Source organism: Centruroides vittatus, unplaced genomic scaffold, assembly GCF_030686945.1.
Source record: "Centruroides vittatus isolate TY-2023 unplaced genomic scaffold, ASM3068694v2 contig_3118, whole genome shotgun sequence".
Classification (NCBI taxonomy): Eukaryota; Metazoa; Arthropoda; class Arachnida; order Scorpiones; family Buthidae; genus Centruroides; species Centruroides vittatus.
In genome coordinates this window covers 462,776-487,354 of record NW_027122009.1, presented here as the reverse complement: position 1 = coordinate 487,354, position 24,579 = coordinate 462,776, and the positions used below count along the sequence as shown (strand labels likewise).

The following is a 24,579-nucleotide window of genomic DNA, read 5'->3' as shown; positions in this document are numbered from 1 at the left end:
ATTTTAGTTTTCACTAAAATCCGAATACTAATTTATGTTTACTCTGTATGTACTAATTTATGTTTACTCTGTATTTTGGTTTATGTATTCTTAGTGTTATACACCCATAGGAGTAATGCACTTATTCAAATAAAAAAAATACAAAAAAAAAAACGAGAGAGACAACTACACGGCCTTTCTCCCATGATAAAAAATGTGTCTGCTAGCGTTATTATTCTATTATGTCACACTTGAGGGCATTAGTACAATGAGCATTCTTAATAGAAACTGCCAAATTGAAAACTCCACCACTCAACGAGATCAAAAAATAAAAATAAGAATATTACGTAAGACGAGATCTATTACCCCCTACCCCTGAGTAAGAAATCATAAAAAATCCTTGACTCCCACCCACCCCAAAATACCTTACGTAATTTATGGACGGCCCCTAATATGTACAGTACTGGTATATATATAAATATTTTTTGATGTGCAAGAATTAATAATAAATTAATTAAACTTATTAATTTAGAATAATTAGGAACATGCTTTACTTTCTTACTAAATAAATATAAAGACACAAAATCTTGAAGTACCACAATAAGTAAAAATTTAATAAAATATGATTAAATCTATGCACTTCTTAATTTTATACTTTCCTAACTTTTTGTTGTCAAACTTTCACACTATCAAAATTTTTATATTTGGACACCTTATGTTCTATATTTAAACTTTGTCAGTTCTTTTAGTCTTTCTTGAGACATTGTTAAATGTAAGTATTTTTTCATTAATTTAAATTTAAGAGGAAAAATGCTTTCAGACTGGCCCAGAACTGTTCAAGGTGTGTTGTAGGGAACACAACACCTTGAACATATCTGAGCCAGTTAGATGTAGCTTGGAATGCTGTTCCTCAAAACACTATCAACCATCTCATTGATGACATTTTTACTTATTGTGTTTATGTGGAGTATAACCATCTGACATGGACCTACCCACTATTCATTAAAGACTCATAAAAACTCAAAGTTTTACTTATGTTTCACTCCTTTTTTTTTCTTTAGCATTTACACCTAATGGTTGTACTTTGCAAGTTTCATTCGTAATCATGCATTCCTTGTTGGTGTTGCAATTTCAGACTTGAGCAGTGTTTTTAATAAGTTTACTATTAAGTAGCAAAAATGATTATTTAGGGAAAGAAATCTAGTGGAAAACAATTTTGATTGCTGCATAGAAATTTTAATTAAAATACAAAAAAGTCTAACTCTTATTTCATATTTTCTAATGTAATGAAACAATGAAGTTGCTTTTTAAATAAAAATTTGTTTATTTTTATAATACTTTTATCAATTAAATCATAGATGCTATTTATTTTTGAATACAATCAAAATAAATTCATTATAGTTTGTTCCTCTCACATAAAAATAATTTTTAATAACTGCATGCATTTTATTAGTTTGCACTTTTTAATCTAAATATGGAAATTATTGACATAATTAGAGTATTATTGAGAACAATTAAAAACATTTTTCTTCTTTTTAGCGATATATTGTATATATATGCTGTAATATATCTGCAAAATAAGACACAATTTAATTTATTTGTTGTTATCATTTTTTTCAAAGCACAGCACTTGAAGTGGAAAATATTATTAGAAATTTTAACGTTACACCTGCAACAATAGGTGTTATTAAAGGAAAAGTACATATAGGTAAGAAATAGTTTATAAGTATTACTTTTTAAAATGTATTAAATACATCATTATGAGAAAAAAATTTTAATTATTATTTCTGAATTTTATTTACTATATTTTAAAATTGATTAAAACCAGTTGTAAGTGACTTTTATAATTTTTGATTTTTATTATAGAAATAAATCTGAAATTTATGCATTGTCTTGTAATTAAATTAAATAAATTTACATAATGATTTTCAATAATCTGAATCTTTTAATTAATAAAATAGAAATGTTTAGTTTCTAGGGATATGGTATTGCTATGTACAAAAAAATCTTTGTTTTGAAAAATGTAACTATTATTATTATTATAGTTACATTTTAAAAATACTCTATTTTAGTATAATAATATTTACTAAATTTTATAATTTCTACAACTTACTAGGTACAGTATTGACTACTCTTAAGTTCTTGGGTGCATCAAACTTCCATCAACTGACTTTCTGAAGTTCTTTGCCCCATAGGAATTCTAAGTGATGACTGATTCTATAGTTAAAAATGAAAATGTAAACAAATAATCAATTTTACATTTTCTACTTCTAAGCTTAGGTTTCCTTTAACATTCTTAAATTCTATGATATCAGTTCTCTTGAATTCTGTTTTAAGACTTCCTTTTAAAATTTATGTTGCACATCACTGGTTTGTTCCAAAATGTAATTCATTTTACAAATCAAATTCATTTGATTCTGCATATGATTATTATAGAATCCTAACATCATGATTAAAGTATACAGTTATCATGGGTAAATTATTGATTTAATCATTATAATAATAAATACAATATTCAGTAATGTAACAGAAGTAAACAACATGCTGATTTGAAACTTGTTCAGTTTACTTAGTATTATAAGTTATGTTTGGTTTTGTAATTACATTTTACTTTCCTGGCTGTTATAGAATACAATGTAGGGAAAGTAAGATTTTGATCCCCAGTGTCTTTCATTTTTTGACATTCCATGAGTTCAAAAATGTAAAAAGTAAAAAAATCCTTACAAAATTCTGCATATGTTTGTTGGCATCTATTTTGCTTCATACCTCAGGACTTCATGGACCAAAAATTTTGAAATTTGGAGGTATACTTCTATGTATAGATCATTGATGCTATTATATTTTGGAGATTATAAGTCAACAGGGGCGAAATAGAGGGGTAGGAGTATTGAAAATTTTATTTGTTATTGACATTTACAATTTTTTAAAAAAACTAACTCTTACCCTAAATTTTATAATAATTAATATTATAAAAAATATTATTTTTAAATAAAATCTTATGGCAGATAGAATCACACATAATTTTAATTTTATCTTTGTACACTTTTTATATAAAACAAACATTTTAGAGGTGGAAAATCCCATTTTGATATTGGTGATTGCATTCCACTTGTACTGTATAATTGGTGCAACATTATAGCAAAAATCTCTGGGAATCAATATACCATATTAGCACAAATATAAGTTGACTGAAAATTTTGGAGTCCTTACTTTTTGAAAAAATTAGAACCTGAGTATAAGTCAACTTTTTATTATTAATTTTATTTGCATTAAAAAATTTGGAAAGTTACATATTACTGACTCAACCCCAGATTGTATTAATTTGGAAAGTTATTGAAATGATACTTCATCACTTTCATCTTCATTATAACTTTCATTGTCACCATTCTTGTTTCCTATTTCATTGCCATTATGCTCTTCTGCTTCCTTGAACAGTAAGAATATCATCCGTTGTTCCATCCAAATTGTTGGTAACATATCATTTCTTAAAAACAAATGACTCACTAAAACCTTTGACTATCCAGTGAAAATATTTAATTGAAATAACAAACGTTTTCGATCTTAGTATTCTGTCTTCATCAGGTTTACAAATACTGAGATTCTAAGAACAGTTATATGCAACGATTTAAAAAATCTTTTAGAACATTTCCCATGTTGCGTATAAAATCGTTGTGCATGTGCGTTGCCATGGATGCATACGTGTTGCCATGGATGCATACGTGTTGCTAACATATGTAGCACAAACAAAAGAATATAATTATTATATACACAAATAAAGGGACGGAAGTGTATGTTAAATAGAGCTGTGAGGGTTGTCTTCCACTTCGTAACAGAACTTCCAAGCTTGAGATATATTAATTGCATCCTTGGAATTGATGCAGTTAGTATGTAATCCAGCTTTGTATATTTCAAGAGTTTCTAGAGATCATATGTGTTCTATGCGGTGTGAGAGTCTGATGATTTCGGCATTGTGAAGGTCGGCTCTTATGCCCGGGGTCGAGGCATAAGTGGATAGGGCAGTGGTGTCTTTGTTGTGATTGATGTCATATTTGTGTTTGCGTAGATGCTTGTTGAGAGAGCGTTTCATGGAACCAATATACACAGGCTCCCTTTGAAACCTGTCGTCCCATAGTGGAACAGAGTATACACCTGGAGCCAATCTTTTGTCCATTTTGTCTTTGCAATTGCGCAGGAGGTCGTATATAGTACTAGGTCTCTTGTATGCAATCTTTTTGTTTGTATATGTTGCATTTCTCTGTAAATAGAGTCAAGGTGGTGGTTATATTCAACAACAGCTAGAGACCGAGTGTTATTTGAGTTGTGAGTGAGTGTATTAGTGTTGTCACTAGGATTTACTTGTGAAGAATAGGCACATGAAATATTATAAATTAATCTTTGACCATACCCGTGTCAGGTGGCTATGTCCTGGATGCGTTGTAATTCAGAGAAGGTGTCTTTGAATTTGGAGTGGTGCATGAACACTCTTTTGGCTAGGGCCCGGAAGGCAGCTATCTTGTATGAGAAGGGGTCCACTGAAATGGCCGGGATGAATAATGGAGTATAGCATGGCTTATAATGGATCTTAGTTGATATCCTGCTGCTGTCTAATTTTATATGTAAAAGGTACGTTGATGACATCTTTATTTTATGGAAAACCAAGCTCAATATAAACTATTTCATGGATTCAACGAATAATAACCCGTATGGCCTCTGTATCAAGTTGGACCAGATAAGCAATTCAAATGTGAACTTCCTGGACAGCAATTAGACTGCCTTGCCTCTAAATAGACCCATTTCTGAATTATTGAATAAATGCTGGAATTCTTGCATCAGATCATCTGCATTGTGTTGGTGATATAGTCCCTCTATTCTGATTCCTAATGGTTCAAACCAATTTCTTCCAACAAGTCATGGTCCATTTCCTTTAATTACTAACAATGGCAGATTCATAACTTTTCCTTTAAATTGCACCTTCATCATTGTAGTGCCCACTACCTCCAGATTCTGATCCCCCCAGTGGTGATATTCGAAATATTTAACAAGGGGTTCGCTAGCAGAAAATTTTTCCCTGACAATCGCCGACAAACGAAATGGAAGTTTTGGCTAGAAATAAATACAATACCTTTTCTTGCAACCATATATCTAACATATCTAACAATCAGTGGCGTATTTAGAACGTAACGAGCCATGGGAGGAGGCCAGGTAACAATAGTATTTTAGAGCTGTCGACCTTTTTTTTTTTTTTATTTTTTTTTTCAAGGCAGAGAAATTCTTTACCGCAATATGGCGCTTCTAGGAATAGGCACATGTCATCATCTCTCGAGATATATTATACTTTTTCTTTCGCTGTCCATAGCCCGACAAGTGTTTCACAGCCATCTTGTATTGTCTCGCGCGCGTGGCATTCTGGGATCTCTCTTATGACTGGATCTACTTTCAAGAACACTCTTGAATTGATCGCGATTAAACCTCGATTGAAACGGTCGAGAGAGATCGCACCAAGACATACTCCCTGACCTTGTTCACAATCTAGATTGAAATGCTCGGTGCAAACGGGGTATAAGGCCCTAGTTTAGTAGTATTACAGAGTATAATACATATATTTTAATATATTTTTTTAAAAAAAACAAACCCACTGAGAAATGTTCCGTGTGTTTAACAAGGTTCGGGAAACTGAAAATTTTAACAACGGGTTCGCCCGAACCCGTTCGGAAAACTTTAACAACGGGTTCGGGCGAACCCGCTCGGAAAACTGAAAATTTTAACAATGGGTTCGGCCGAACCTGTGCGAACCCGCCGAATATCACCACTGGATCCCCCATGTCTGTAATTTGACTTCTTCCAGTTCTAACTTGTTTTGCTGTATTTTAATTTCTTTTAAGGTCCATTTGCTCACTACAGTGTATCTACCCCTGAATCAATTTCCATCATGACTGGTATATTTTCAATATTGATTAAGATTTTTAAGGGTGGTATCCTACTTCTCTGTATTTTGAATAGAGATGTATATTCCTCTACCTGGTTCGAGGTCAAATTTTTATGTTCTTCAATTCAGTGTACTCTGGCTCTCTGGCTGGATACCTCTTTCCATTGTGCCCCAATTTGGTTTCTTCCCCGGTTTGGAATTTTTCTTCTTCCACTCTTTTGTTTTGTGATACATGCTTTTCCTATGTGCCCTTTGTTTCTGCAGAATTTACATATTACCCAAGCAAATCGGCAATTATTCAGGTTATGATTCCTGGTGCACCGAAAATGGCGTAATATGGCTGGCTCATTATTTCTCTTGTAGTCCACCTTTAAGTTATACTCTTGGGTGCTGTTTCCACTGACCCAAGCTGGCTAACATTTTTAGATGCTGCCTCTGCTGCCAATGCTGCATCCAAAATGGCCTTATAAGTAGTGTTTGTTTTTGCCAATAACACGTTTGTATTCCTTTATCCCTTAAACCAGCCTCTAGCCTATCTCTTAATATATGCTCTAGTGAGGTGCCGAAGTTGCAATTCATTGCAATTTTCTGTAGTTCCGCGATATAGTCATTGATACTCTCTCCTGGTTTTTGCAACCTCTAGTTAAATTTGAACAATTTGACAATTTCACTAGGTTTCAGGTTAAAATGACTATCAAGAGCATTATTAATTAAGTACCTCATTGAAGTTAACTTGTGTCGTTTCTTTCGGGGCTATGAGTGTTACTACAAGTTCATATAGAGTTTCACCACACACAGTAAAAAATAGAGCACACTTATCTTGGTCATTTTCAATCTGGTTTGCCTTCAAGCAAAAATTAAAGCAGTTCTTGTATGGGTTCCACTTGCTGTCCATCTTGAATGGTTCAAAACAAACTCCACTGGTTGATGTTCCTGGGATTGACATTTCTGGCTTTTGATTTCAAATTATAATTCAAGCGGAAATTATAAATTGTAATTTCCGCTGGCAAGTCTGTATTTTAATCCTCGTCGCCAATGTTATATCAATTTTGTTTTTGACGCTATTTCACATAAAAATATATAGGTTATTAACAATTAACTTTATTTACTCTTGAATACAACTGACTGGAATGATGACTACACAAAAACTCTCTCAGACAAATGAAAGTATGTTGGAATTTCCACCTTTGACTTGATACCCAGATCAAGTTACAACAGATCAGTTACAACAATTACACTTATTTTCCTCCTTGATTGATCACTTTTATATTCTTTTATCTGTTATATATATATATGTGTAACTTATTTCATTTTGGGAAACATCATGATGGCAGATGAATAAGTCTGCACCATATAAAGAATTTTTCATGTTTTTTAAAGACATTATTGGTGTTTGACAAAGGAAAAGTTGTTAATTTCATAATTGCAAGTTAAAATTATCAGGGTACTTTATCATTTCTCAATTCATACCCATTTTGAAATTGATTTTTAAAGATAGCTAATCCATGGATTGTATGCTTGAAATTACAATGAATAATATTTTCTTATTAAAAGTAAGAAAATTATTAAGCATTAACAAGATTATTAAGCAAACATATATTTAAAAACGTTTTGCATGAATAAATAAAAATATTCATATACAGTAAGTATTGATTTTTGAAGTTTAGTTTTATCTTGATATATTTGATGATTAAAAGTAGTTACTTATCAAATAATTTTATAGGTATGAATAAAGAAGAAATGGAAATTTTAGGGAAAGAAAATCAAAATTTGATGAAACTTTCAAGAAGAGATTTGCCATATGCTGTTAGTCAGGTATATGATTAAATATTCATAAAGCATTTATTATAATTTAAAGCAAGTTTGATAATATAATTATTATTATTATTATATTCAGAAATTAACTGGTGGAACAACTGTTTCAAGTACAAGTATGATTGCAGAAAAAATGGGAATAAAAATATTTGTCACTGGTGGTATTGGTGGTGTACATCAAGATGTTGTTAATAGTAAATGATTTTTAATATTTTTGTATTATCTTCAAATTGACAGATAGTTACTTATATGATAACATTATATTAATATAGAACAAATATATAGAGAAATGTTAAAATATAGATACAACTTAACAACTTGGAATTAATTTATTATCAAAATTGCCAAAAACACTCTTATGATTGGACTGATTAATGTTTTTGCATTGATTTTTTGACTTGAAATTCAGACAATGAAACTTGACACTACATTTATGCTTTAAGTGAGATATGAATCCATAATTTTCAGTTTGGGCAGATGTTTTTGAGACATGTTAAATTTACACAGGAACTCTTTTTGAGTGGAAAAAGTAGGTTTATTTTCTATGATTTAAAAGGATATGCATTTTGGGCAAGAAATAAAATATACAAACTGCTCAGATGTTAAAATTGTTCTCGGAAGTAATCCTTTATATCTGTTCATTGCAGATAAAGATAAAAGATTTGTGCTATTTAAAAATAGGGATTTCCTATCTAAAGCCAATGAATTCATTGAGCAATTTAAGTTTGCTGTATTAAAAGAGGAACGGACTTCAACTATACTAAGGAAGATACGTAAGATCATAGCACTCCCAGGAGTGGTAGCTTCATTAGTTGAGCCTCTCAATCTGCCATTGAATGTTGCTTGCCCAAGGTTGTTCTTTGAGGCAAAGACACACAAACCTGCATGGCCCTTAAGACCATTGGTTAATAAATGCTCACACCACATATTTCCTAGAGAGAGCATTAGTGAGACAAATCACAACTTTAGTTCCACCCTCTGACTTTGTAACCTCAGCCACATTGGATGCTAAGTCAGTCATCTCTGCTAAATTAAAAAATCTTCCCACTTGCTCATACCGTTTGTATAAAATTCATGTGGTTTCCTTATATCCAGTGGTGCCACAATTTGAAACCGTCATGCTTGTAAATGCGTTACTACATTGACTCTGGATACTCAGTATCCAGAGTATTACAATTTACAAGTACAGTAGAGCATCGATTATATGAACACCAATCAACCAAAACATTGGTCAACCGAAAGCGTTCCAGTCGGGATGTGTGTCATGCTGAATCAAACATTTTTGATACTAGATTAACTTCTAAAGTATAATTTTTTCTGTTTTTATATTTTTCAATATATTTATTTTGTTTGTACAAAATAAAGAAATAATTTTTAACGATACAATAGCCACGATTATTATAATAAAAATTTTCATTAAGTTTAACATCAACAAAAATTCAATGCGAAGAGACATGCAATGGAGAAAAATTTCAACATGGGATATAATAATGTATTTTTTTGTACATAATCAGTTATCTGAAAATCGATTTTCCGAACCACCCCAGTCTCCAATTGATTCGGATAATCGATGCTCCAGTGTATTACATTTGTGAGAGGCTCTCTTTCTCATCATGGAAAACAATTATTTTCAATTCAATGGTAGTATATACAGACAGACCCAGGGAGTGCCAATGGGTTTCCCGCTCTTGCCAATTTTGGCAGAGCTCATCATGAGGATTATAGAATATAGTATTCAATGCACTGTTAACTGTCTGCTATCCAATCCTGTATGATATCTTACATGCGTGGGATGGCACCATGGATGAATTAGACAGCTTCATTCATATGTTAGTTTATATATCCATCTATCAATTTTACTGTAGAAGAAGAACTAAATGCCAAAATCTCCTTCTTAGATCTGGAAATACATAGATTACCTGAACTACTATTTTCTGTATATCATAAAAAAAACAAGGTGCCGCATATTATCCCCACGACTGCATTCCAACTCTGGCTGCCAGCTCCAGAGATCCCGAACACTGCCTGGCAACACTTGCCAACGAGATGTTGGCTGGCAACGTGAAAAAGAAGCGCGAAAGTTGGCGGGTTTTGCCTGGATGTTGGCCGAGGATGTCGGTGACAGTTCTCACCTTTTTAATAAAGTTTTTTGTTACTGTTCATGTTTGTCTGCTTAGTTCTAAAGATCAGTAGGATCGGATGACAAACAACCTTATCATTTTGTAAATTCTGCAATTACTTCTTTTATTTGCAGAGTGCTCCTTCTCCCATCCACCCAGACATTAGTAAACAATGAATTACAACTTATCAATAGGATGGTGAGTAATGCTGGTTATTCTCCTTCCAGGTTTTGTTATCTCTACAACCGAGTTAAGAACAACTTGTTTCCACAGACTTTCCTCTGCACTAAGGATGAACTAAGGGTAGTACAACCCCCAATACTATATTTAGGCTCTATATCACTGAGAGTAGCATGTCTTTTTAGAAAATATGGTTTTACTTTACTTATAGCCCCCAACCCACACTATGAAGAACATTATTATGCGATACGCTTCTTGTCTAGTCTTGAGTTCAATTATATGAGTGCTAAGGTGGCTTTTCTTTTTTGCTAGACTTATTATACTATCAATAAAAAGGAGGACAAGCTTTAGAAAAACTTTTTATTTCTTAGAGTATGCATTTTGGACAATTATGTCTCTTTTCAACTTGTGTTACAACTATATAGGGAAAATTACATACAGGTTAGCATAATGTATACAAGTTAGTATAAATTTATTGTAATGTTACAAAATTGTAAAAGATTATTAGGAAACTTACATGGATTATGAGAAATGCAGGAGTTGTGACATTAGATAAAATATGGATGACAATTATTGATTAACAGGTATAGCTAAAATAATGATTAAATTTGAAATGATTTACAAAAGGGAAAAACAAACAACATAGATGTAAAAAGTTTTGAACTTACTGCAAACATGATGGTATGGTACATAGTGTTGGAAAAACACCCCAGTATACATAACACAGTGCTGAGTTAAGATTATAAAATTTGGGAAACCGTGATCTTGGTTACAGGGTAAGAACAATAGAAAAAACCCTTTGGAACAACCAGTATGATGAAGTGAAGGTAGTGCACTGTTAAAGTAAAAGGGACATAAAAAGATTGTTTTGATTTATAGTACAGTTTTACACGATGGGATAGTCCACAAATTGTAAGTGAGAGAGTTAACAGGATGCATTAGAAAGGCATCATCTTGAGGTGGGGGGAGATAGTGAGTGGGATGGTCTTAAGGGAAGGGAGGGTCAAAAAAAAGGGGTTTTTTGAGGGGTTTGGGAAATGTAGAAGAGTGAAGGGGGAAGTGGAAGTGAGACGTATGAGCACCCTGCTGGGTACAGTTTGGAAATGATGCACAGAGTTAACGAGAACCTGCCGTACTTTAACACATTGTTTAACTACTACCGCCACCCCTTCTCGGCTTCTTTTGGTCAAGTATGGGTACCAAGTTTCATGTAGCTTTTAACCAATATTATTATTCATCACACTCTTTGTTTAAGTATCTCAAGATGTTCATACCATCTCCTTTTTGCATATGTAACTCTTTTTTGACAATTTTAACAGTTTCCTTTATGATTTGGCAATCGTAGGATGACATTCCTCCTATGATTTATGACTCTGCGTCGCATTTTAACATAAACAAAATTGTGTCTGACTACAAACATTTTTTTTCCCTTGCCTTTTTAAACAATTAAATTTTTTCTCTTAATCAACTAAATTCTTGAAAATTTTGTGACAGTTCGGACCTGTCTGGAACCTCAAACTTATAAATATTTGTTGGTATGTTTTATGAGGTTGGCACTATATATATAAATCAGTAAAATAGTAATAAAAATCAGAAAATGCATTAAATATTTTAAAATACAGGGTCATCATAATTAAACTTCCACTTTGAAATGGCCATAAAAGGAAAACTACTGGACAGAATGTTATCAAATTTGGTAATAGTTTACAGGAAGTCTGGATTTTATTTTCTGCAAAAAAAAAAATAGTTCAAAACTCACCATCAGCGGGGAATGGCTAGTGCTGCCACCTTTTCAAAATTGCTGACCCAGACAATAGGTTTGTTCCAACACAAGTTCCTGACTGGTTTGAACCTGAAACCGTACAAGGCATGCACAATGTCATTTTACAGCCAAGAACTGAACAATGCGCATGCCAGTTTAAACCAGTTAGGATCTTGTGTTGGAACCAGTGCTGCCGTTTCTAGGGTAATTTCAAGCTCTCGGGGTAATGTTTAAGGTAGTCTTATATTTAGGATAAATCTAGGGTAAAACTGTCCTATGATCTGATGCTATTATCCAGCGCATTACAAGTTTTGCCAGAAAAAGTTTTAGCCTAAAACCATTTTGTTTTCCCCCTATAACTGGAGGGTTTTAGGATAGGACAACAGAAGCTAAAGAAATAAAGCAGATTGCTGCTAGGTATACAGGTAGTGTACTGTACTAGGTACTGTATATTACATCCGAGTAGGATTTTGCTTTTCTCAACCTTCATGCCATTGTGCCATTGGCACTCTCCATATCAGATGTAAATTAATATCTCTGATAAAGCTTAAAAATCCAAAGACATTTTAGTTAAGATTTTTAATAAAAACAATGAATTAAGAATTGTTCTGATTATTATTTCATGATAATAGTATAGGGATCTGTTTCATAGAATTGTTTGTTTTATTTTTTTTTTTAATTCGAGCATGAGCTCAATGATGATCAAGTTTGAGCTCGAGCTTGGAAAGTTTTTTCAATCTAGGGTAATTTAGGGTAAAATGAAGGCGCCATCAGGGTAGTTCTACGGCAGCACTGGTTGGAACAGACCTAATATTTGCAAGTTAGAATTTTAAAAATACATTTTCTGTCACTCTTAGCCTGGGGATAAGTTTGGGTGGGGGTGTGAAGTTAGTCTTTAACTGTAAAAATAAAATACTTGCAAATATGTTTATAAATTTATTTTGTTTCATCATAATTTCACAATTTATACGAAAACCGGACAAATTAATAATTAATCTGGTCCATGAATTTAAAAACCGGCTTGTCCAGGTGAAAACCGGCTTGGTGGCAACACTAGGAATGACACTGTCTGCAATATTGTTAAACGAAATAAGACATGAAGACATCAGTTGAAAATGTTTTTAATCATTTCTAAAACATGTTACAAAGCATGTTCAATGTGGCATCCGCGATTTTCTGAAAGCAAGTTAAATTCCTCCTGATATGCTAAGAGCTGCCGTTGAGAACACAGTAATGCAATTTAACTTGCTTTCAGAAAATGGCAGATGCCACATTGAATATGCTTTGTAACACGTTTTAGAAATGATTAAAAACATTTTCAACTGATGTCTTCATGTCTTATTTCGTTTAACAATATTGCATACAGCACCCTGTTGGTGGTGAGTCTTTGAACTATTTTTTTTTTTTTTTTGCAGAAAATAAAATCCCATGACTTCCTGTGAACTATTACCAAGTTTGATAACATTCTGTCTAGTAGTTTTCCTTTTATGGCCATTTCAAGTGGAACTTTAATTCTAATGACCCTGTACATGTACATGAAATATAAACATATTTATAACTAGAGTTATAAATGAGTGTGTATTTAATGTATTTTAAAATATTTTAATAAATTTCTATTTTCTTATTTGTATTACTATTTTATTAACATATAATATATTACTGTTTTATACAGGTATGGATATTAGCTCTGATTTAACAGAATTGGCTCATACTCAAATTACAGTTATATCAGCAGGTGTAAAATCAATTCTTGATATAGAGAAAACTCTTGAATATTTGGTATGTTAAAATAGCTACTAAATTTTATATTGTATAAATAAAGATAGATTTAATAGTAATTGAAATCTTGTGAAATGCTTTACAGGAAACAGTGGGTGTTTGTGTGGTATCTTTTGGGCAAAGTAAAGAATTTCCAGCTTTTTTTACTTCAAAAAGTGGTTATTTTGCTCCTTATAATGTACTTAATGCTAATGATGCTGCAAAATTAATTGGTAAATGTTGCTATTTACTCTTTGATTTACAAATGTTTTTGTGTCGTTTAATAATAATTTAAAATATATAAAAATAAATTTAAAAATATATAAATTAATGTATAGGGTGGTTTTAGTTAAAGTTTCCCTATACAGATACTCTGTTGCTGAAGTCAACAAGTGAATTGATACCAAAATTTGTATACAGACTATGCAAAGGATGTGGAAAAGGATTTTGTAAAAAAAATCTTTAGTTCAAAAACATCTGCTAGGGACACTTTACTGGAAAATACACAAATAAAACACAGTAAATAATGAAGATTAATTTTAAAGTGGCATTTTAATCTGTTATTCCAAACATTGAATAAAGTCAGTGAGATTAATAACATTTATGGTATTGCAAGTCCACCAGTTTCCTTAAATTTTGTCTTTCATTATATATATGTTATTGAATTATTATTAGCATTATTTTGTATAACTAATTTCAATGAACTTATTTTAAAGTAATAATGTAATCTCTTTAAACAATAAATTGGAAATTTTATTGTATTTCAAATTATATATGTGTTGTATATATATATTTTTTTGTTGTCTGTTTATCAAACAGTTCTTAGTTACTGGACAAGATGCTCGTTGCATCTATATATTGTAGATGTATGAATGCAACGGTGTGGTTATTTACTTTACCAAGTAGCATTGTAACAGAATTTTGTTTATTTTCCCAATTTTAGGGACCCTCTTTTTTAAACTTTTAGCATTATAGATTAAAAATAATCAAGAGAAACACGTTAGAATAAAAAATTATCAGTTAATTGTCATTAACTCACAATATTATGAGGAAAAGATGAAGGGGATGACCTTCATTTCCCCTTTTCAGCTAATGTTAAGTGACAGTTGTCATCTTATTCACATCATATGAATACACATAATTCATCCTAGACAAGAGAAGAGGACTAAAAATAATCAACTAAGCTTATCTCATTACATCAACTTTATCTAGAATAAAATCATGATTCATCAGAAAAAAGAATAAAACAAAAAGAGAACAACAAAGAAGATAGGTGGAGAGTTGAGGAGAGTCAATGCAACAGAAAAGAGTTACACCAGATCCTTTTATCTGGTGTAACTCTTTTCTGTTAGGTGTGAGAATAAAGAAAAAAAGAAACTGAAAAGAAGACAGCAACTCTTTTCCCAGTATGTTGTGAACATTGATCAACATTCCTTATATCAGTAAACAACTGCAGAAAGCATGTCCCTTGCAGAACAAATAAATGTGGTTTTTTGTGTTTTTGTTTTGTTTGGTATTTTCATGTAAAGCATCCCCTAGTGGAAGTTTTTGAACTAAAATTGTTTTGAAAATTCCTTTTATGCATCCTTTGCATAGTCTACATGCAAATTTTGGTATCACTGTGCTTATTGGTTATAGCTACAAAGTGCTCCGAATAGGAAAAGTTTAGTTATGCCAACCATGTGTATCAAAAGTTTTAATTTGAATTAAATTTATATGATTATATTTCTTTTTATATTTGTTTCTCAAGGATTTAATTTCATGAAAATTGAAAATTCTTTAAAAATTTAGTTGCTAGAGATTCCATCAATATGAGAAGTGCTGTTCTTATAGCAGTTCCTATTCCTCAAGAATATGACGACAAAGGTCAAATGATTGAAGATGCAATTAAGAAAGCTGTATTAGAAGCAAAGTATGTTTAATTTTTATTGAATTATATCTTCATTTATATTTCAAGTATGCTAATGAATTGTATCACTTTAGTAATATTGTAATTAAATTTATAATTATATAATTACAGTCAACTCCGCATAAGTCGACACCCGGATAACTCGTCACTTGTCGGTTACGTAGTAAATTTTTGTGGTCCCGGCCGACTTACATAGGCATTAATGTTATTAACCTTAAAAAACTCGGTTTACTCGACATCGTTTAACTCGTCACCACTGGATAAATCAACATATTTTTTCTGTTTCACACTTTTTAGAATTCTGATAAGTCGACTCCCCCTGAAAAATGAGTTCACACCACACAGCTTATTGTACGGTGTGAACTCATTTTTTCAGGAGGGGAGTCAACTTATAAGACATCAAAAAAGTGTGAAACAGAAAAAGTATGTTGATTTATCCAGTAGTGACGAATTAAACGATGTCGAGTTAACCGAGTTTTTTAACATTAATAACATTAAAAACAATAATCTTTAAAAATTGTAAAATCTTTAAAAATAAACGAGTTTCAAAAAATTAACTCTTTTTTATCCGATTTCGAATGAGCTAAGAACTGAGATGGACACTGAAAATTAACAAATATTCCTTACTTTATTGTTCTTTATCCATACGTTATTATCTGAATTATCCATTATTCTTAGCTCATTCGAAATCGGATAAAAAAGAGTTAATTTTTTGAAACTCGTTTATTTTTAAAAGATTTTACAATTTTTAAAGATTATTGTTTTTAACGTATACACTAACCGATCCCATTGCTTGATATTTATTATTTAATTAATAACATTATTGCCTATGTAAGTCGGCCGGGATCACAGAGAACTGACTAAATTAACCTACGGTGACGCGTTATCTGGGTGTCGACTTATGCGGAGTCGACTGTAATTTGTATTCTTTAATTATAAAGAATACAAAATTGAACTAGTTTAAAAAAAAATGAATATTGAAATTAGAATACAGATTTAAATATTCAAGCAATAAAATTATATTAAAACAATTATAGTTTTTAAAATGATACTAGGACAGATACTTAGTGATGCTGATAATCAATCCTATAAAAGCAATGTAATGGATAATAATTTACACTTACAAAGTTACAGTTCAGAAACTCTCTCATACATCTTTACCTGAATATATTGTATCTTTCAGAAAATATAATTTGGTTTATTGTATATTCTTTTATTATTTTAAAGATCACAGCATCATTCCAATATATTTTAGGGCCTTTAAAAAATAACAATCAGAATAACTAATAAAAAATAATGTAGTCTTACGTTTTTAGTTTTTTGTCAGTCTTATAATTTTTAATTTGTACTCAGGATGTCCAAAGGGGTGCAAAAGGAGCAAATTACCCTGTGCTCTAAGGAATTAGGGATCCCTGTCAATGCTTTTATATTTACTTCCTTTAACTAGGTAACTCAATAGTTCAATTAATATTAACTCATTTAAAATTAAAGTTTTTAAAAATTTTTAAAAAGCAGGCAAATTTATAAAACAAAAATTAATGAAATTACTAAAAAAAATTAAAATAAATTTAAATTTGATTATCTTTTGTGTGAAACAACACTAAAATAATTTTTATAGTTATGTCACAAAAGAAAAGAGAGTTGTAATTAATTAAATATATTGTAATGAAGGGTTCAAATATGCAGGAAAAATTAAATAAATAATAAATAATTAATTATTAAAAGTAATTATAGACTCTAAAACTAAACTAATACTAAATAAATAAAACCTAAAAATTAATTTAAACTAAAAATAATAATTAAATTTAAAAATAATAAAATAATAATTAAAACTCTGGCATTTACACAAACGAAATTAAAATTAAAATCAAATTAATTGAAAATTAAAACATTTTTAAAAACTGTGTAAAAGTTGTTTTGAAATTTTCAAATTGTAAATCAAATTAATTTTTAAATTTACGTTATTTGTGTGTGGTAGCGATGGAACATTTGGTTTTAATATAAATAAACTCCTACTAAAACACTGGATTGTAAATAAATCTTCAACCAAAAACCTAATAACCGGTGCCAGTCTACTTAAATTTTATGGCAAACGTTTTCGGACACCTCACTGTGACCTTCCTCAAGCCTTCTTGTCTTCTTAAAACAATTTTCGAACAATCGAACTCTTATTTCCGCTACGCATGTGCCAACCGAATAAATTGAAAAATCGAACAACTCAAATTCAAACCGTTCAACTATCTTCCGTAAATAAAGCTTCCTCCAAAAACTCTACTCTTTTGCTATTTACAAATTCCTAAACTGCTCCACCCTTCCTCTAAAAAGCGATGACGCAAGCAGCTCTAAGTCAATGCCATACGTTGCACTTTTTTACAAATTTCAAAAATGCTCTTCCACTCCTTTAATAAAAGATTGTCAGCCCGTTTCCTTTCTTTTATTCCGTCTTGTCTTTTTGCAGCAGGGCCTGCCAAGCCATCGATAACTTCACCTCATCCTTTGCGTCCCTAACAGCACAGTCTTGTGCTGTTAGGGAAAATTAGAAGAGAGGATAATTCCAAGCTTCAGCCAGAACATCATTATGTATAGAAGATATGTGGATGACGTCTTAATATTATGGAAGAAAGACCCGGACGTCGTTTCATTCATACAACGGATGAATGACAACAGTTACGGCCTTACTATAGAGTTGCAGCAACATAGCAATAAGGCAGTGCACTTTCTGGACATAGGCATTCAAATAGCAAAAGACTGGATACAAACAGTGGTATACAGGAAGGCAGCAGGCAGCTCAAGTTACATACCAGCGGATTCTTGTGACCCGTTTGGGTATAAGATGGCTGCATTCAGGTCCCTGATTAAAAGGGTGCACACCCACAGCACCATCCAGGAAGCATTACGGAAGGAATTGGATTACTTGCGGAAAGTGGCACAAGAGCACGGGTACGGCAGATTGCTACAGCAACTGGAAAGAAATTATGTAAATGGCGACGGTCCTGACACGCCGGATAACGGGAATAATCAAAGAACAGCGAATAATATCGTACCCCTTTTGTACAACCCGATCTTGGCACCTTTATATAGAAAAATTGCGAAAAGACAAGGGTTCGAAATAGCTTACAGGAGATGCCCGTGTATGCTGCAACTACTACAGAATGATAAGGATAGACCGAATAGGGACAAACTTCCTGGGGTATACGCTATCCCACTAATGGATAATAGATGCAATAAGGAATTGGTTTACATTGGATCCACAAAAAGAGTGGTGGAAGTAAGATTGAGAGAGCACCAGAAGGATAGTGAACATGGGAGAGCCACCACCTCATTAATGATTTATGCATCCGATCCAGAAATCGTCCCGGACTTCGAGGCCGCGAAGTTACTGGCTACCACTAAGCATGCTGATCAAATTCGATGGTTGGAACAAATGGAAATTTATAAGGCCTTCCATTCATCACAGCCAATAAACGCAAAGGATGAGGTGAAGTTATCGATGGCTTGGCAGGCCCTGCTGCAAAAAGACGAGATGGAGTAAAAGAAAGGAAACGGGCTGACGATCTTTTATTGAAGGAGTGGAAGAGCATTTTTGAAATTTGTAAAAAAGTGCAACGTATGGCATTGACTTAGAGCTGCTTGCGTCATCGCTTTTTAGAGGAAGGGTGGAGCAGTTTAGGAATTTGTAAATAGCAAAAGAGTAGAGTTTTTGGAGGAAGCTTTATTTACGGAAGATAGTTGAACGGTTTGAATTTGAGTTGTTCGATTTTTCAATTTATTCGGTTGGCACATGCGTAGCGGAAATAAGAGTTCGATTGTTCGAAAATTGTTTTAAGAAGACAAGAAGGCTTGAGGAAGGTCACAGTGAGGTATCCGAAAACGTTTGCCATAAAATTTAAGTAGACTGGCACCGGTTATTAGGTTTTTGGTTGAAGGTTTTAATATATATACAGATTAAAACTATTACCGTATTAGCCTGAATATAACGCGACCCCGAATTTAACGCGACTCCAAAATTTTCATAAAGATATTTAGAAAAAAAAAAAATAATACTCATAAAAGAATTCAAAGAAAGTAAAATTCAATCAGATAAGCATTTATTTAGGTATTTATAGCTAATAACACATGTTACATTCATGTCAATGATCGAGTTAAGCCTAACACACGACTATATCACATAAAAAATTAAAAATAAAATTCATGTGTAAAAATGTAAAGAAAATATCTGTTAAATCTTAAACACAACATTTTTCTGAGTAAAACAAAATAAAAACTTTGTCAATTGGTCGATTTACAACTCCGAAAGAAGCATTTGAAAATAGGGTTATAAAACAATTAGCGTTTATTGACTTTCGCGTTAGGGGGTAAAGCGAGTCTATTGACAAATTTTCTCGCAGTAGTACGAAATTTATACTGACTTAACTTGAATGAGTCATATTTCTTCCCCATTTACAAACAAACCCGATGGCAATCGGTGAAACATGAGATAAATTACAGCGAGTTGAAATTTGATATGTTTATTTTTTGCGTTTTACGTATCAAATTACATTAAATTCGACACAAATAAAGCATTTTTGTCAATGTACAAATATTTTACATTGTTTAAAAGTAGAGAAAATAAAGAAAAGAAAGATGTAATAATAATTTTTCGAGCGAAGCCAAAAATTTCACAATTTTAAGATAAAAAATGGCGTCTGTGAGAGCCCACGTGACTAAAAGGCGGTCGAAAAATCACGTGACTAATGAACTTCGAACAAGCGGAAACATAGCCTTACTATAGTAGCGCTATGCAAACAAAAGCGCAGGCCTACTAACTAGATCACATGGTTGTTTTGAAGTGGTCGGTCGAGCTAGGTCTGACGTTCAGTCGCGTTTCAATCTCTGTAGGAAAATGTCCTTGTTTATATTACATTCCATTACTTAAACCCCGAATTTAGCGCGAGTCGATTTTTTAACGGAAAATAAATGGTCGAAAAATATCGCGTTATATTCGGGCTAATACGGTAATAATAATATAAAAACTAAATCTGTATTTTGAATAATATCAAATATTCAAAAATCAAACTTAAAGAATAGTTGCTACGGGAACAAATGAATAGCCTTCTCTTCAACTACAAGTCTGAGTCAAAAGTGTTTTGTGTCTTTATTCCTACACAAAGACCTTTCTTCCCTTTTGTTGACCCTTTCCACAAATTTGTGCTGAGTCCACAGAGGAAGTTAACGGGTGGTGTTTTTGAAGATCAAATTATAGACCCCTATCTGCAACCTGGTGTGACCTACTTACACACTGTTCTTTTTAAAGTGTTGATTTCAGTTTAAGTGGGGACAGAACATTTTGCTTTTAATATATGTCTATATACAGATTATAATAACTTAATTTTCTGTAGGTGTCTAATATAAATTTTGCCCCAACTCCACAGTTGCCCTGTTTGTACTAGTAATGTTCTAGAAATTTAGCCAACACAATAAACTAGTATTGATACTAATTATTAATATTCTGTATATGTACACATTTTGTTTATAGCAATAAATGAAATGTGAAATTATGTAATATATGAATTAGGACAGTGTTTCTCAAACTTTTTGGACTGCGACCCCCCCCTTCTGCACTTAAAAATTTCAAAGAACCCCCGAAGAATACAATTCAATTCAAAGTTTATTTATCATATAAGGCTTTCGCCTGTTACAAGGACGTGATTAACATATACAGGATATATGTCCTTCATCATTAGAAGTTTTTCTATATATATAATGAACGTTAGTTATCTAATATGTAGTACATTGATTAGTATTTAACACTGTATTGTTTATTCATACGTTGCTTTGTATAATTATATAGTTTAAAGATAGTATTGATGTTTGCTAAGTCAAGGAACTTATACATATCTGTTTCATTAGAACAATTGATTAGACAACCAATATCTGATTGTTGAATAATACAATTTTCGCTGCAGTTTTCACATAGAATATGAAATTTAGATAATGTCTTACTACAGCTTGGGCATTTGGTATGAGAGTATTCTAAAAATTCATTGTTTAAATTTATCCAGTTTTTATTTAGTCTTAGCTGTATAAAAAACTTTTTAACATTAAATGAAAGATTCGTCAACATATAGCTATTGTTTGATGACCCCCGAAGAATAAGTATGTGTCGAAAAACATCCCGGAGGGAGGGGGTTAGGCTCGTATTTAAATATTTATATTATTTTTATTATTTATATGTGCAATTTATTTAAGTAAAAATTATTTTATATATTTTTTATTTCTATTACAGTATTTCTAAACATGAATCCATAGTAAATTTATAAAATATTTGAAAAAATTGATCTGGCATCAATTTTTCAGCGACCCCCTTGGGGGTCACGACCCCCACTTTGAGAATCACTGAATTAGGACATTTAAGCAATCTTTTGTAGTTTTTAATTAATTGATTATTGGATTAATTAACATTGGATATATAAAATAATTTTGTATTGTCGTTAACTATTAAGGCCAATTCATATGGGTGACATTTAACATTTACAACATAATGTTTACTAACATAATTTTTTTAATGTTTACAACATTAAATGTCACAAAATTAAGGTGACATTTAATATTAACCATAAGTTTAACCAATTACCTATTTTAGTTATCAAAGTCAAAAGAAATGATTGAGAGACTTGTCATTGACATTCAATGTTACCTTAATTTTTCTGCCCATTTACAGTACATCCATCTTTAGACTGGACTAGCTTAATTAGTACAATGTTGGGATGAATCCTAATTGACATTGATTCAAATTCAAAGGTAAAACCACAGTTGCTGGACAATATAGTTCATTAAGGAAACAAGGAATATCTAATAAACTAATTACAGTATATATTTTCAAACTTTTCAGAAAATGACAAAGCCAAGAGAATGTGCATGTACTGCATACATAAATATCATACAGCATACAGTAGAAAATAAAAATTCTTATAATATGGCAGATTTTATTTTCAAACAGTTTAACATATCAATGTATTTGTCTTTATAACATTTTAATATTTACTTCTGTTTTAATGTTTTATTATTTGAATTCTTACATTTACTACTTTTTACCATATATTTAAACAATAAATAGAAATAAATATTAAAATGAGACAAATATACTCCAAGATTAAAGTCTTCACTATAATTTTGACTATTTTATCAAAATAACTGAATAATGTATAACAATATATGCATTATGTGCTCAAATTTACTTCATAAACATTTATTTAAAGTGAAATTTGCATATTGGAAAGTAGAAGGCTGATTAGCAGATAAATTAAGTTACCTAAACCTGGTTGACAACACAAAGGACATTTATTGTTTTCAGTGATACAAGAAACTTTCCATTGCATGCAGATGCAATCTACTTATATAAAGACACCTGAGGTTTATGTAACTCTAACCTACTCTCACAGGACATATAGTTTGAACTTCTACAGACACTCCAAGACATCTTAGTCATCTTGACTCTGTATATTTAGTCAAGATGACTGAGTTTGTGTCCTCTTTACATGAGTCTAGATTCTGTTTACAGATTGATTCTTATTGTCATTTCATCTGGAAGAAACAAGGAACCTATTATCTCCCATCAAATATTGCAGAACAGGATTGTTTTAGAAATGGTTTTATCAGGTGGAGTGGGATCATAGCATATGGCTGGACATTCTTCCACAAGTTCAAGAGAGGCAATTTGAATACTGTACACTGCCCTATTTGAACTAACAGCTCCCCAAAATAGCATAGCATGGACTATTTTGGGGAGCTGTTGATTCAAATTTAATGGACAATAATGTTCAATCTCAGAGTTCATATTGTTGATGAGTTCTTAGAAAATGAATATATTTCTAGGATGAAGTAGTCAGCTAGATCTCCAAACTTGAAAGTAACTGGGAAGGTGAGTTGGAGCTTGTAGAAACCCCACTCAGAACTGTTTAAGTTAAGAATGACCCTCATCAAGGAAGGGGATTTCTTATACCAAGTTATAAATGACCTGGTTACAAGTATGTCTTGTTGTTGCCAGTATTTCTGTAATAGTTCATCATATTCAATACTAAACATATTTTTATGTTAAAATATCAAACCTCAAATTTGAGATTTTTGAAGATATGAAAACTGAGTACATATTTTTTGTTGTAATAAAATATTTATTACGTTTATGACAGCGTATCTTCACATATCAAAATTTTCTTTCTAAAAAAATATATATAGGTATAAATGATGATGTTTTAAATATATACTTTAAAATTTGATTATTATTCTAAAAACATGTTGGATTTGGTGTTTGTTTTCTTCAAAAAAATTTACAACAATTGCTTATGAAAAATCACAAAATTCAAACTGGATATCATTCAATTAATAAAATTTCATATCTTATTCCCCCAGCAAAGCTTTTATTCTTATGTGCAAATGTTTTTGGACTATTAAACATCCATCTTCAGTACTATTTGATAATGGACATTTAATGTATCTATAAACATTTATATGTAAGAATAAAAACTTTGCTAAAGTATAGTGTAGCATATGTAAGATTTTGTAAATAATGTTATAAAAATCATTGTATTATTATTCTATAAGGAAATATTTTAAAAAAAATTATGTTAAAGTTATTGGCAGAAAAATATTTAAATTTTATTATATATTTATAATGAACTTTATTAGAGAATAATTAACACATTTGTGTTGCAGTGTTACTAACAGTTATTTGAAATGTTCCACATAAAAATGCAAGTACTTTCAACAATTTACGGTTGTCATCTTCAGGCGAAATCGAATACTGTGATTTTCGAACAAATTAGCTTTTTTAATGGACTATTTAAATAATGTAAAGCATGTGCGTGGAATTCATTAAACATATTGAAATGCAATAAATATTATAGATGTAAAAACATGCTGTTATAACGTGCTACTCCTAATATAAAATATAAAATAAAGATAGAGGTGCCGTATTTGTGGTGTACCTGTTTTTACATCTATAATATTTATTGCATTTCAATATGTTTAATGAATTCCACACACGTGCTTTACGTTATTTAAATAGTCCGTTAAAAAAGCTAATTTGTTCGAAAATCACAGTATTCGATTTCGCCTGAAGATGACAACCATAAATTGTTGAAAGTACTTGCAT

The 24,579-nt window shown here is 31.4% G+C and overlaps 1 protein-coding gene across 3 annotated transcripts in view; it reads left to right on the top strand.

The window, feature by feature from the left end:
* LOC136973217 (uncharacterized) overlaps positions 1–24,579 on the top strand; it is a 232,433-nt gene that overhangs the window by 15,682 nt on the left and 192,172 nt on the right. For 2 of the 3 annotated variants that reach the window (XM_067267918.1, XM_067267919.1), the window contains exons 4-9: positions 1,602–1,687; positions 7,629–7,720; positions 7,803–7,914; positions 13,455–13,561; positions 13,647–13,773; positions 15,332–15,452. In XM_067267918.1, the coding sequence (XP_067124019.1) occupies positions 1,602–1,687; positions 7,629–7,720; positions 7,803–7,914; positions 13,455–13,561; positions 13,647–13,773; positions 15,332–15,452 (645 nt within the window). The remainder of the gene's footprint in view (positions 1–1,601; positions 1,688–7,628; positions 7,721–7,802; positions 7,915–13,454; positions 13,562–13,646; positions 13,774–15,331; positions 15,453–24,579) is intronic. The other variant, XM_067267920.1, reaches the window with a different exon arrangement.